Below are 14,830 nucleotides of genomic sequence, written 5' to 3'. Positions count from 1 at the left end.
GGGAACGAAAAAAATGCATTTTTTTTCTTTCGCGAGAGGCACGGTTGTGCTTTCGTGAGAGGCACGGTCGTGTCTCTTTCGGATAGGAAAAAAATCGTGCTCTCGGTTTGATATTTCGTCCATTTTTTCACGAAAAAAAGTTAGTCAAAATCTATCAACATGAGATTTAATTTTAAAAACATCGACGCAAGGAATCCAAGGGTAAAAACGGTTCGATATTTGAACGCATGGTTTAATAGATGAAACATTTTGAATAAAAAGATCTATGAAAAAAGAGAAACTCACAGGTTGCGACAAGTGACACGTTGTACATCAGTTGTCGCAACCTAGGAAAGTGGGAGTGATTTTTGCAAGGAGTACTCCTCAATTAATAATTTCACATACGAGCGTTCACATGCACCTCTTCGTAGATGGGCCAGGCCCGGCATGCAATGGGAGACATGTGTTTAGGTGAGCTTCGTTCATGGGGCCCGCAAAGTCTGTATCTCGCTTATAGCGAGTCTTCCTTCGGTCTCGCTAAAGCCTCTACAGTTGCAGGCCCACCAGAATCTATCTAGTGATCTCCTAGCTGCAGCATTGCACTGCTAGCCACTCGGCCAACATCTGGTTTGTGTTTTATTAGTAGGTCACGGACTTGTTAAAGAAACAGAGTGGGGTTTTCACTGGGTTTTTGCAGGTTTTGTGTTCTTGTTTTTTCATTGGTTTTTATTCGTCTCTTTTCTCTATATTTACAGGTTTTATATTTTTTTTTTCCCTTTTCACTAGGATTTTTATTTTCTTTAAATTTCTTTAGTTTTTTTTGCTTTTTTAATTTTTGTTTTCATTTTTTCTATATACATTTCCATATATATTTATAATACACGTCTAATATTTGTCAAATACAAAATTAACATTTATTGAGTACATGGTCAAAATTTTATTAATAAAAATTTAACATTTTTCAATTACAAGAGTAATTTTTTTTTGAATACATGATCAACATTTTCCCTATACAGATTTAACATTTTTCAAATTCCTGAGTAACAGGTTTCAAACACCGGATCTACATTTTTTGAGTACACGATCAACTTTTTTTCACATTATTTATATATTGTGTATACATTTTCGTACACATAAGAAACATTCTTTGTACACTTTAACATTTTTTTAAATGCTTGGTTAGCATTGTTTAACTGTTTTATGTAGTGTGTTTTTTGTAATATATTTATTTTGAATATTTTGAAGTATAGACAAAAGTAAAAAAGAAAAAACATGAACAAAAAAACGAGGTTGTGGCCTCGCCGCAATTGGGTCGGTCCATCTAGTGCCTGGGTTCAGGCGAGTCTTCCTACGGACTACTAGAAGCAAGGTATAGGCGCGCCCCATGGGAGTGCCCTTTTTGGAGGGTAACCCCTGTTTTTTGGCGAGCCTAGTATCCGACGGGCACGGGCTGCTTCCCATGTGGCGGCTGGGTAGCCAACCAAGTGGAGCGAGGCTGCGCGCCTAGCCATGGTACTCCAACCTGTTTTTTTATCTCGCATTTTATTTTTTCGGCAATTTATTTATTTTTGGTCTACAACAAATCAATGTTTTTTTTCACCTGGTTTTTCCGGTGTTGTTTATCGCTCGTTTTTTGTTTGTTTTTTCCCTGTTTTTCTAACCCCCCCCCCCTTTTTTGGTACATGACTCGAATGTACAATGTAGATATCACAGTGAAGCACTAGTTAAAAGGAAAGCACAAATGTGCTTCGTGGTGAAGCACTAGTTTTAACAACTGATTTTGCTAGTGCATGTATAAACAATTTTTTATCTATATCTTTTCTCTTTTCCCGCTATTTTAAGTTTTATAAAATTACTTTTAGAGAAAAATATATTACTTGAAAATTCTTATATGTACTTCCTCTATAAAAAAATATAAGAGCGTTTAGATCACTATTTTAATGAACTAAACACTTATATTTCTTTACGGAGGGAGTGCTTACAAATTTTTTATGAAGCTTAAAAAAGTTTTTGGCAATATTAAATAAAATATTCATAAAATATTTTTAATAAATGTTCACACATTAATAAAAATGTTCATGAAATTATAACAAATTTTGTATTTGTAAAAAATGTGCATACACTTAGAAAATTGTTCTTGACATTTCTCAAAATATTGATGTATTGTAAAACAATTACATAATTTTCTGTTAAAGAATTCATTATATTTTAAAATTTTAGTTACAATTAGAAGAGTAATTTTAACATGCTCCCTCTTACCCCCTCTTTTCACATGGAAGATCAGAAGGTAAGAGTTAATCTGACCACTACTTAAATCAAATCAATGGTAAGAGAGACCATGCTAAAATTTTCCCAATTACAAAGTTTTCACATGATTTAAAAAGTATTCATGAAATGTAATTTTATTTGTTCCAGTTTTTCAAATTTGTTCATTACATATGAAAAAAGTATTTGTAGCATTAAAAAATGCCCCTAACGCTTGTAAAATGTTTACATATTTTTAAAAATGTTCATAGAATGTAACATGTAATTTGTAATATAATATCCATGATATATACGAAAATGTTTGTACACTTAAACTGGGTAGACTGGAAACGTCATGAATTTGAAAGGAAAAATGAAGATGGAAAATAAAAACCCGAAAACATAAAGCAGAAAAAATAGTAAAACAGAAAAAACAAAATAAAAACAACAACAACAAGGAAACACAGAAAAGAAAAATGAATGATCAAATCCTACCTAAAGCCGGAGCTAATTCGGCCGGCACTGTAGGCAAGCTCTGCATCTTTTTGGCAAAGAATAAGATATGTAGCATTTGCGAGTGACCATAGCCTATGTGTCGCTTAAAAAGACCAGGAGCAGTGAGCGCATAACGGACCTATGCCAAAGGTACTCTCTGCACGGCCCGCCCCCCCACACACCTTGCTGGGTCATGGGCTAAACCGAGGCCCATGAATTATCAGCGGCACGTGCGCCCCTCAGAACGCGAGCATATAAAAGCCATTCCCCGTCGCTGGTAGGGTTTTCCTCTCGCGCCGCCGGAACAGAATCGACCCGGAGGGAGGAAGCAGCAGCAGCAGGTCAGCGAGGAGAGGAGGGGGATGGCGGACAAGAAGGGCGGAGCGCCAAGGAAGGAGGAGGTCGTCACGAGGGAGTACACCGTCAACCTCCACAAGCGCCTCCATGGCTGGTATGCAACCTCCCCAGCGGTGTCACTTCTTGCTCGCCGTTCCGTTCCCCGCCGCAAGATCTGACTTGGTTCACCACGCCGTCCTGCTGTGTTCATGCCACGAACATTGATTAATTAGTAGTGAGATTTCGGTTTGTGGTGTGAGATCGTGCTCGCTGTTCTCTCACGTCTTGGTTAGAATAGATTGAACAATTTCCTGATGCTGCTGTGTCTGTTATCAACTTATTATAGAATGTGCCTGTCATACTTCTCTAATCTCGTTTAGACGTGAGCTGAGAGGTATATACTCATAGAGCTGTACTATCACGCTCCATTTTTCAGTTTGGATTACTGCTAGCTGTACTGTGATCCAGTTGTTATTATGAGTTACTAGCTTTTATTCTCCGGTCTGGTTGATGCATCAGATGAGAGCTGGCATACTCAGAGAGCTGTACCATAACATTCCACTTGCAAACTACTCATGCAACTAGTTGTAATCCAATTCATGTTGTTTGTTAGCTCTACGACAATTGAGCTACGCCCATGGACAGTTAAATGATTTGCTTGCCCCACCTAAGAAGGTTGAACCACATCAGCTCAGCACAGTTGCTTGTTCGATAAGATTTTCCAATGGTTTGTGTACAATCAGTTTTTATTCTGCTCTTGAATTGTAGGAACGGTGCTTAAACGTAGTTCATTCAGGTCATGAACAAAGCTGCTTTCTTGTTGTCAGGGTTGGTTGAATTAGGGCTAGTTTGGATATCACTGATTTGAACCAATCACTTATCATGGAAACTACTTTGATCTTAATGTGCTGCCTGCCTCAGTTGGCATACCTGGCTACACTTTGGTCCGACTCAATCCCGAACTAAAATGCTCTATTTAATTATCTCTACTTGTTATTGAACTAACCTCCTTGAGTATTCTCGGGTAACATATCATGATACCATGTTTTAGTTGCCTTATGAAACTGTTCTATTCACATTTGGCCCAACCAGTTTATCAATATTGATGTGTGTTACAGTTGAATATGGTCCCTTCTGAGTCTTTTATAATGTTTGACAGTACCTTCAAGAAGAAGGCACCCAATGCCATCAAAGAGCTCAGGAAGTTTGCACAGAAGGCTATGGGCACGACAGACGTCAGGATCGACGTGAAGCTCAACAAGCTCATCTGGAGCAGTGGGATCAGAAGCGTGCCCCGTAGGGTTCGCGTGAGGATTGCCCGCAGGAGGAACGACGAGGAGGACGCCAAGGAGGAGCTCTATTCACTCGTCACCGTTGCCGAGGTGCCTGCTGAGGGTTTGAAGGGGCTGGGAACCAAGGTCGTCGATGACACTGAGTAGACTCTTTCTTTATCTACATCGCTAGAATGAGCTGTTATTTTGCATTGCACCAGCATGTTTTTTGTATCCTGTGGAAGTTTTGGAGTATGGAATATCGCAAGCTATCTATTTTCCTTCATCTAAATCTTGATGATTGGTTTTGCCTTCATACTGTGCTCGTTATGGCGTCAATGCAGGATAAATGCGATCCATAGCTGGTAGTGTGACTAAAATGTTTTCCACGTATGGTTAGAAATTGGAAGGTCCGAAGGCACATGCTTTTTTGTGTCGATAGATAGTGCATGATCGATTGGTGTCGTAAGTTTGATTTGTGTTGCACGGTTTTTTGGGAATTTGTACTGATGTGTTTCGTTTCACCGTATGTTAAACATAGAATTTGAAGTCTTCATATAAACTCAGTTCCACATATCAGACAATAACAACCTTTTGTCCCAAATAAGTTGTAGTAGGGTAGAAATAAAACATCAGAACCTGGAAGAGGAGAGATGGTAGTACAATTAAACAAAGTACTCCGTCCGTTTCTTTTTAGTCTGCACATAAAATTGTCGAAAGTCAAACTTTGTAAAGTTTTACCAAGTTTATATGAAAAATTATCAAGATTCACAATACGAAATCAATGTCATTAGATGCATGATATTAATTTTTATCATATACAACTTTCATATTGTAGGTGTTGATATTTTTTTAATATACATTTGGTCAAGCTTTGTGTCGTTTGACTTCATACAAATCTTATAGTACATGAATTCAAAAGAAACGAAAGGAGTATGAGGCAATTAGGGCATCTTCAACGTTGACTCGTAAATTTGCTTTGGCATCCATGTGTGAACATGGGGGATCAATCCTCGGACATGGATGCCGGAGCCGGCCGTCCAAACATTTTTTCGACAAAGCAGACAAATTCATGAAAACACAACGGATTTCATACAAACTGGATGAAAGCATTTACATTTTGGACATCTTTTACCTAAAGGTTAAACTATGTGCACCTCCGGCCGCACAAAACTCCATAATACACTACACTAGTCTAAGGCTGGCCACAGAGGATTCCTTTGTCTTCCCCATATCCGACAGCCCGCTCATCGGACCGTCGGGAGCCCGTAGGTATATTCCTCCCCTGTATGTTTCATATATCTGGCTGCGCCGCCCATTGGAGTGGCAAAGAGGGTGCTTCAGCCAGAGGGGAAGGGGGCATCCGCTTTCGTGAAGTGCGGATCAGGGTTGGGTTTTGGGGCAGGGGACGATGGTGGTCCACGAGAAAGGGCAAGACACCAGCTATGTATGCTGGCAACATGCCGGCGGTGGTCCTTCCTGGACCGAAGCGGCGACCTTCCATATTCTACTTTTTCTCGATGTTGGCAGCGGTCGCAGACGTGTTGGCCGCCACCTTGCCGATCTCCAAGCCGGCTTCTTTCTTCGTCGGCAGGGCGCAGTTTCATGAACGTTGATTTCTGATGGCTCACCATCTGGCCTCGTCCATGACAACCGCGATGCGCGTTCCGTCGTGCTGGCCTGGAGCAACTCGCCACTCTTCCGCCAGCTGGCTTGGAGCGACCACTTGCTTCATCAGGCTCGGCGGACGAAGGTGGAGCAGCATGTTGCCTGGCTCGTATCCGGCCGGCTCGAGGAGCTTGCCCTGCGTTGTGTTTAATGTCGTTCGGCTCGCAAACGAACGTGTGGCCGTAGTAGGTTTTCGGCACGCGCGTGGGTTTAATGAAGACGTTTGAATGCGGCGATGTGTGTTCAGCTGGGTGTGCCACGGGTGGCGCTTTCTCGGCTGGCGCGCTGTTTCAATGCCAGCGCTAATGAGAGGTCGTGTTCGCTCTGAGCCGGTATCAATGCGGAGCGGTCGCGCTACAACGGCATGAATGCGGGTAGTTGGCGCCGGGAGGGAACGCACACGGACGAGTAGGGCGGGTTTTGGGTGGGCAAGGATGGTCAGAATCGGACGTGGCTGCTGTCCGAACACCCGCAAAGCCCCTTGGTTTGTCTCCGGTTTACGGAAGAAAGTGTGTCCTCTACGGATCGATATAGGATCGTGTTGGATGACAAACCACGTCAGAATCGTGTGGTTCAGACGGTTACAAATGATTTGAGGATCAACATTGGAGATGCGCGCGCGCCACCAACGCAGGAAGAGTAAAATTTAAACATTGTCTTAGGAAAGCTAACGGCGCGGCTCATGAAGTCATTGGGGATTGCTGTACCTCCAGAACTGATTGTAATTTGGTCGACGAACCTCCTGGATTTTTGTTACCCCGTCTTATGACTGTGTAACATTGTTTTGCAAATCAATAAAGTTGTCATGAAGGCTTTTCCTTAAAGAAAGTGCATGAGACGACCGATGATATTTTTCTTCAGAAAAGAGTCCTCCAAAAATCCTTTAAACATGCTTTATGTGTGGCACAGTACCGATAGATTCCAAAGCCCATATTTCTAGGTAGCGGGGGTCGGGGCACACCGGTACCTACCGCTGCCACTGCTCTCGCTAGACAGTCGGCGGAGTGGAACCCTGACGCGGCCATCTCTGGCCCGACGAACGAGCCGGCCGTCGGTGGCACCAGCAGCACCTCCATTTGCAAGCCCAGAGAGAGTATCAAAACCATCAGCCAGATCTCCACCTGCACACTCGTGCCAAACACAGTCTCCCTCACGTCAGGTCGCCGCTGCACCACAGACGGCGGAACCATTACTGCACGAGCAGTGCCGCCAATGCGGTTCACATATGTACTATGCGGCATCCGGAGGTGCGGGTGGCGAGTCCCCTTCGTCGGCGGCCGTCCGAATCGTCTGACGACGGCGACCGGCTGGCTGCCGTTGGGCCGTCGCATTCGCATCTTCACATCCATCGATATGCTTAGGCTAGTGGAGACAGCTCACACGAAAGCGCCCGTCAGATTCGTCGGTAGGAAGAAACAGTATAGAACTGCTGACGAATCGGCAAAGGACGTAGACCAAATCTTTTTAGCCTCCAGGCGGCCATAGTGCCGTCCATTTATGTCCTATACACCACTACAGAAAAAAACAACAACATGTATATAGAGATGTACAAAGATATACTCCCTCCATTCTAAAATAGATGACTCAACTTTGTACTAGCTTTAGTACAAAGTTAGTACAAAGTTGGGTCATCTATTTTGGAACGGAGGGAGTATCATACAAGGGGCCCTAGTTCTGCTGCAAAAGCAACTTCTTTCGGGGTTTTCACCTCTCCAGGGTTTCCCAACCCCTTTTTCTTTTTATGTAATATAAGGAGTAACTATAGAGGTGGTGATCTTCACAAGTTCACCGGATCACTGCCGCGCCGCTCCGACCACACCTCTCTCAGGAGCTCGAACCTCGCGTTCTCCATGGAAGCTCCTCTCTGCTGAGCAGTGAAAGGCGCGGCGCCGTTTGACGGCGAAGGTGGAGCGCTCTTGTCGAACAGGGACGCGAGGGGGGAGTCCAGGTCATCTAGATCGTCGTCGCTGGTGTACCCTCTCCTCTGGACCATCGAGGCTCTCCTGTCCAGCTTGGCGCTGCCTCCGGCGACCGACACTTTCTCCTCCACATCCAGTTGGGAAGGAGCGCGGTACGCGATAGGAGCAGCGATGCACGGGAATGCGCTGATCGCGTGTTTCACGGTGTGACGCTCCAGCAAGCTCTGCATCATAACATGAAGTGTAGTGTTAACTACCATGTCTGTTGTGCAAATGTTTGATATGTCAGCATGATAATGCTTGTAATAACTATGTAATCACAAAACATTGTGGGGAGAGAGAAATAACACCTCGGAATTCAGCTCCTCTAAGACTATGCTAGGGACAGGATCGGGGCAGAACTCGTCAGGGGTGAAGTTGCACAGGATTCTTGTTACAAGTGGAAGCCCGACCGAAGGGCAGATCTGATAGACAGTGCAAAAGCTTAATGACAGTTCAATCCAACAGAAAACAGTACGTTAACTTGTCTGGAGCTATGCGCGGACACTGACCTCTTTCCTGATGGATTTTTCAATAAGCATGTCCTTCGGGGTCATCAGGAGATCACTCAGTTCATTAAGCAGCTTAAAAGACTTTGCTTCAGCTGCACCAATTCTTTCATCATTCCCATTTCCTATGTCGAAACCTTCATCCTCAGGGTCATCAGCGTCAATGCCCAAGTTATCCGTCAACCATCTCGACCAATTTCCAATCTGCATAGACATTCATTTATTATAAATCGACTAGCACATTCATAATATGTGAGAATGCACAATAATTTTGATCTCAACCACAATCATCATCCCAACAAACAATTTGATAAAGAAAATATAGGAAAATTATTTCGGGGTGCGCTCAAAAGTTGGAATCAGGTACATACAGAATTTTTCAGCTGCGCTCCTGACCCAAAGCTTAGCTCACCAGCTGGGATCGGGAGGACTTTTGGGTCAACGATTGGGTCAGATATTGGATCAGTTGGTATCTCACTAGCTGATTCACGAAGAATGGCATTAAACATTGCAACATCTAAACGGGCTACACATTGCTCCATCACCTGATAATAGAACACGTCAAATACACAAATACATTAGAAACTTTAAATATGTTTTCTTTTAGAAAAACTAGAGATGTCGATGAATACCAGTTTGGCCAATACTGGCAAACAGCCACACTCATGCCCACCAGCACGAAGAGGGCAGAGTCTGCTGTATGCATCGTGAAATGCAGCCTTCCACAAGTTAACAGAAAAGGTGCCTTGCTGCTGATCACCCAAAGAAGGGCCTAACACTTTCCGAGCCTTTGGGGTTGACGAACCTTCTGTTGGGGTTTGCATGTGAGGAGTTAATGCCTGGAAAAGAAACATTCTTCAGAGAGTTCGCAATGTGGAGAAATAAGACAAATTTAGAGAACAGTAGGTCCTTGAGAGAATCACTGCAGAGTATTTGTTTGTGAAGCACTGGACTAGGAATGCAAGAACAGTTTGGAGCAAGGGATTATATGGCCTAAGGAAAATATTACCTGCCACCAAACTGTCTCGACAATCCGAGAAAATATCCAAGATTCGATCCTCTCTAATGCGGCTAAAAGTGTGCTAGTTTCCTGCCAATTATCTGCTGTCTGTATTATAGCAAGTTCAGTTTGCTTGCCGTTGGAGTTGTTTTTCCATGGCACTGGCATGGATCTGGGCGTGGATTTTCCATCAAACCAGTGTGCACTGCCATTTAAGTTTTTTGTCGTCATGGTTGGAGTTGATTGACGTGAGATGCCAAAAGATTTTGAAATTATCTCTCTGAGAACAACTGTATTGGACAGCCAGTATGTTAACCTACATCAACAGTAGATTGTTAATGGGGGAAGCTTTATTCTTGTGCCACATCTCATACGCTGAATTCGAAATTGAGATTAAGTGTAGTGATATCTTACCTTGAAGCATCATTACTACAGGATTTCACAACGAGAACAAGACCAGAAACAGTATTTTTTGCTGCTGAAGCTCTCCTATCCGGGGACCAAAACTTGGATGCATGAGTGTACAGCCTAGAAAGACGCCGAGCTGGGGTATGCAACTTATGTGCTGAACTTCCATGCTCAGGCAATACAGAGTAAAGAGAAACTTCGAGTGCAGCAACTTCACGAAGTTCCTGCTCCATCTTCTCAAGTTTTGACTGTAGTTCCTCATTTCTCCGATGTAAAACTGCTTTGTCATCATCAACAATCTTTTCTTCAATATCAGCAATTTCATCATCAGTACCAGTACTCTGATCGCAATGTGGAGCTTCGTCTAACACATCGATCTCTTTGGCCTCTTCATTGCCTCTATCATCAATGGTTCCCGCTTCACTAGCTATATCATCTGCCTCCTCGGACAGTTCTGATGGAGGGCGAGAAGGGATTTTTACAATATCTGGTCTTCTAACTTCAATTGCTCTAGCACCATTAACTGCTGCTTTCCTAGGTTTTGGTGATCTGTTCTGAGTGTTGTTTGGTGCTTTCTGTTGCACCTTGTTTTGAACTTGACGACTTGTGCTGCTTTTGGCCATGCGAGGGCTATTTTCTTTGGTGTCTTTTTTCAAGAGCTTCTTTGGAACTACCGAACCTCTTTTCGCTCTATTGTCTTCATTACCATGAGCCTCACCTTGCGAGGAAACAGAAACTCTAGATGGTTCATAATCTGATCTAACTCCCTTCTCATCTCTCACTTCGCCATTCTCTTTGGCACCCATTTCAGGATACCTCTAATTTGTTAATCTGATTCCTGGAGAAATGATAAGACACAAATAATTACATAACCACGTTTGCAAAACAAGCCTGTCCAAACAAGACTGAAAAATGAGGAAAATCTAAGAAAAATACACAATTCAGATTCAGGCATAAAGGAATTAAAAACAAACAGCCCAAGATGTGGTTTATACTGGTTTGCGGTAGTAAGAATACACACCTCCAAGATGTGCTGTCTAATTCAAAAAGGTGAGAGGCAACTTTCTGAACCAAAATAAGCATTCTCATTTCCATATAGGATGTGATGTCGAAATCAAGGAAGGTGCCAAAGGACTCCACTGATAAGAGACCTTAGGCGTCCCGTCCATCTTATATTTTTCTTTGAAACTTCATCAAAAGATTTGCTACTTAGTTACACTGTGTAGGACAGCGGGTGTACTACCAGAGTAAACTAAAATTCATCCTTCTTTCTTTTAAATAGAGCCAAATTCTCGAAAAAGATCTAAAAAGATAGCTGCTTAACTACTTCACATGAAATGGCATAGCAGATCAGCAAGTCTTGATCGTTGCCTAAAAAATAACCAAGAACAACTAGATAGGCGTAGGACTTCCAGTAATTGCTGCACACGGCCAATTGGTTCATCGAACATCTTAAATGAAGAAATTAGTACTAGTTCGCTGGACAATATTCCTCCATAAATGCAGATGGTAAATGATCGCCAACCAAACCAAACCGCCGACTCGAAATTCCTAATACTATTCAATTCTGCAACCAACCTGCTCGTATCACAGCGAGAGCTCGCCGTGGACGACAAGGAAAAGGCACGCAAGAGTGCACCGGCAAATCAAGTCACGGGAACAACAGGGCTGCAAAACTCGTGAATGCGGATCGCAAACTACCACCAGTCCACTCCACGACCCCGAAATGCCCAATTCCCATCAGCAGGACAAGAAGACAGTGCTGAAGAAAGCGAACTCAATGCCGCTCAATCAGAGATCCCGGTCGCAAACAGAGCGATGGGACTCCAAGCGGAACCACTCCCAGAAATCAATGATCCAGGCAGAGAAATTAACTGAAAAAGGAAGCAAATCCGGCGAGGAAGGGTGTTCATATCAAGAACCACGCGACTCGCGAATCCCTCCCTCCGGAGATCCGGTGGGGGCATCGCGGAGCAAGGTTCCAGGCTCGGGCGAGCGCAACGGTCGAACGGAATAGAAAATCAGCGCTCACCGACTCCGGCACGACGGCAGGCGGCGACCGCCCCGGCGTGGCGTTTCGCCGGGAGCCGCGCGGCTCAATGCGGGGAGCTGGCGCAGGAGAGGAGTTCGCGGCAGCTTCGGCCTTGCTCGAGGCGGGGGTCCCCGCGTCTGGCGCCGCGCGCGACCGTCGGCGCGAGAGGCGACGCACGTCGGGCTCGTGGGTGAACTGGCGCTGCCGGTGCGGGCGTGGGAGTGGTGGGCGAAGTGGTCGTCGTGTAGAGGGAGGGGGGTCGTGTGTGGGGGAGGAGGCGGAGTCGCTGCTTATATCGGCCGTCCAGTGTGTTTTCCTTTTCCGCTTAAGAAGCATCCGACACGGCCCGGATCCGGTCACCATTGGTGAGGGTACCAACCGGCAAATGGTTTCTCTCTTTCTTTTCTCCAAGAAAAAAAATTGGTTTTTCTCTTCTATTTTTTTATTTTTTGTACAGCAGCGTTTTTTAATAAAAAACATTTGATTATTCATCAAACATTATGATAGTACAAATAACACCGGAAGTAACAAAATTTACATCCATTTTTATAGACCACCTAGCGACAACTAAAAGCACCGGAACAAGCCAAAGGCACGCCACCGTCATCATCCTTTTCTCACCGGAGCCGGACAAACCTTGTTGTACTAGACAACTGAGGATTCATTGTGCTAAGGCCCCAAAGGGCAAGCACACCAGAACAACAACCACCATGGATGAAGATAAAGCGTATATCGGAAGGAGGCAACATCTAGACACACGAACACAGATGAACGAAGACCGGATCCAAGAAGATCCACCAAAGGCAAAAACTGCCTGTATCCCGCAAGATCAACTAAAGACAAACACCGCCGAATCTCATGCGATCCGCCGAAGCCACACCTCCACACGTCCTCGGACGATATTGGACACACTGTCAGGATGGGGGCTAAGTAGGAAGAACCTCATTCCATCTTCCGGGAGTCGTCGGCACCTCGGCTTCCTGAACAGGACACAACCCATAAACAAACTCTGAAAAAAACACCTAAAAACGAAGCATTGCCCTTTCCACTGGCAGAGGTCGGGATCCACCAATGCATCCATGACCCTAAGGCCACAAAAAGACAATATAGATCGGCGGCAATGGCAGAAGTTGTGGAAACCCTTGTCGGCTTAGAGGCGCTTGTGGGGAAGGGTCGAGGAAAAAAAAAATCCCTCATAGAAACCGAGGACTGGAATTCCGAAGGAAAACAAAATAGTAAGAGCCCCGCAGTGAAATATATGCATTTCGATGATATGTAGCAGAAACACGTGATGTAGAGAAACATGCGTTGCAATGGGACAATGTAGTAGAAACATGTGGTGCAGTGGAACGGTGTAGTAGACAAGATGAATTAGAAACCGTGACATAGTAGAAAATTATGTACTCAAATTAAAAAAAACAATTATGCACCCATTGCTGAAACACAAGAGTTCCTTATATTTTCTTGTCTAATATAAAAAATAATATTCTCAACTTTCTTTTATACAGAATTCGCAAAAAATGGTATATTACTCAATCACTTACTTTTTATAATTTAGAGAACAACGTCTCTAAGGTAATGTGGGATCCACTCAAGGACCCACATGTTCTAGGTAAATATCTAATGTGTTCGTTTTCCCCTTATTTCATTAGTAGTAGTTCATATTCCTACATTTCGACCCTAACATTTTAGAGAGAGACATTTGATCTTTTGACCCAAATTCATTGAAACTTTGATAGTTGCAAGTTATCATGTCTTTACTTGCCAATTGATCATTTGCTCTTTTAATTATATTATCTAGATAGTGGGCCCTTGATCAAAATTGCCACCCAATTGCATCTCTCGTCTCTATTTCTCACTTTCCTGATGTTCGCGTGCGCATGTGTGTGTGGAGATGAACCACGGGACACCCACCAACGGCGTTAGTATTGCATTTTCGCAACCTTAGTTATGGCCAACCCATGGATGCCTTCACTGTCAATGGCTTGTGGCTACCTCGACACAACGCTCAACACGATTGTCTTCTCCCTGGCATTTAGCTCAACACTTGTTGGGGGCTCGGGGATACGTAAGGCCTTTTTCGCGAATATGCAAAACTTGCATATCATTTCATTGATAGAAGAAGTTTAGAACGAATACAAGATGTGATACATCACATGACACAAACGCAATAGGCGTGAACATGGTGCCCGAAGCAGAGAAGCAAGGGATGCTCAGCCCAAACAGAAGAACACAACTAAACTCGCCACCGCGAGAAGTAGCCCAAACCAACAACAAGACCGCCATAATCTCGAGATCCAGATCCGAGTACGCCGCAAGCAAACAATACGACGCCTTCATGAAGTAGAATGACGCTGAGATGCCATTGTTGTCCGATCCGGATAACCGGAACTAGGGTGGGATACGAAATACATTGCTGAGATGCTTGCTGGAGCCCTTTTTTATCCTCTCCTACTGTGTTATATTAATAATGAAATGTTACAATATGCAAAACTTGACGCGGGTCTCTGATACGTCTCCAGCGCATCTATAACTTTTGATTATTTCATGCTATTATATTATCAATCTTGGATACCTTTTATGCAATTTTATATCATTTTGAGGGACTAACTTATTAACTCAATGCCTAGTGCCAGTTGTGGTTTCTGCTTGTTTTTTGGTTTTCCAGAAAATATGTACTAAACAGAGTCCAAACACTATGAAATTTTTTGATGATTTTTCTAGACATAAGAGACCCTGGAAGCTTCGGGAGGAAATCAGACGAGAAGTGAGGAGATGGCAAGGCAACAGGGCGCGCCTTGATGTCTTGTGGGCCCCATGTGGCTCCGTCTGACCTAATTCCAGTGCCATAAATTTCCGGATATTCCAAAAACCCACTGAGCCACCCGAAACAATTTTTACACGGCCACAAGCTTTTGTTCTTCCGTGAT

The 14,830-nt window shown here is 43.8% G+C and overlaps 2 protein-coding genes across 2 annotated transcripts; one reads left to right on the top strand and one right to left on the bottom strand.

Moving 5' to 3' along the window:
• The first annotated feature begins 2,991 nt into the window (after positions 1–2,991).
• On the top strand, positions 2,992–4,641 carry LOC119329572 (60S ribosomal protein L31). The gene is made up of 2 exons (XM_037602634.1): positions 2,992–3,169; positions 4,214–4,641. Exons 1-2 carry the CDS (start codon positions 3,081–3,083, stop codon positions 4,491–4,493), a joined length of 369 nt encoding a protein of 122 aa, XP_037458531.1. The 5' UTR covers positions 2,992–3,080; the 3' UTR covers positions 4,494–4,641.
• A 2,789-nt stretch (positions 4,642–7,430) lies between these two features.
• Positions 7,431–12,166, bottom strand: LOC119329571. Its single transcript, XM_037602632.1, has 8 exons — positions 11,901–12,166; positions 9,875–10,706; positions 9,470–9,776; positions 9,093–9,299; positions 8,832–9,005; positions 8,464–8,664; positions 8,263–8,376; positions 7,431–8,136 (listed from the first exon to the last, which is right to left on the bottom strand). The coding sequence occupies exons 2-8, from the start codon at positions 10,672–10,674 to the stop codon at positions 7,771–7,773; spliced, it is 2,169 nt and encodes a 722-aa protein (XP_037458529.1). The 5' UTR covers positions 10,675–10,706; positions 11,901–12,166; the 3' UTR covers positions 7,431–7,770.
• Positions 12,167–14,830: the final 2,664 nt, after the last annotated feature.

This window comes from Triticum dicoccoides, chromosome 7A (assembly GCF_002162155.2).
Source record: "Triticum dicoccoides isolate Atlit2015 ecotype Zavitan chromosome 7A, WEW_v2.0, whole genome shotgun sequence".
NCBI lineage: Eukaryota > Viridiplantae > Streptophyta > Magnoliopsida > Poales > Poaceae > Triticum > Triticum dicoccoides.
The sequence above is the reverse complement of the archived record's forward strand: the minus strand, read 5'-3'. Positions and strand labels throughout refer to the sequence as shown.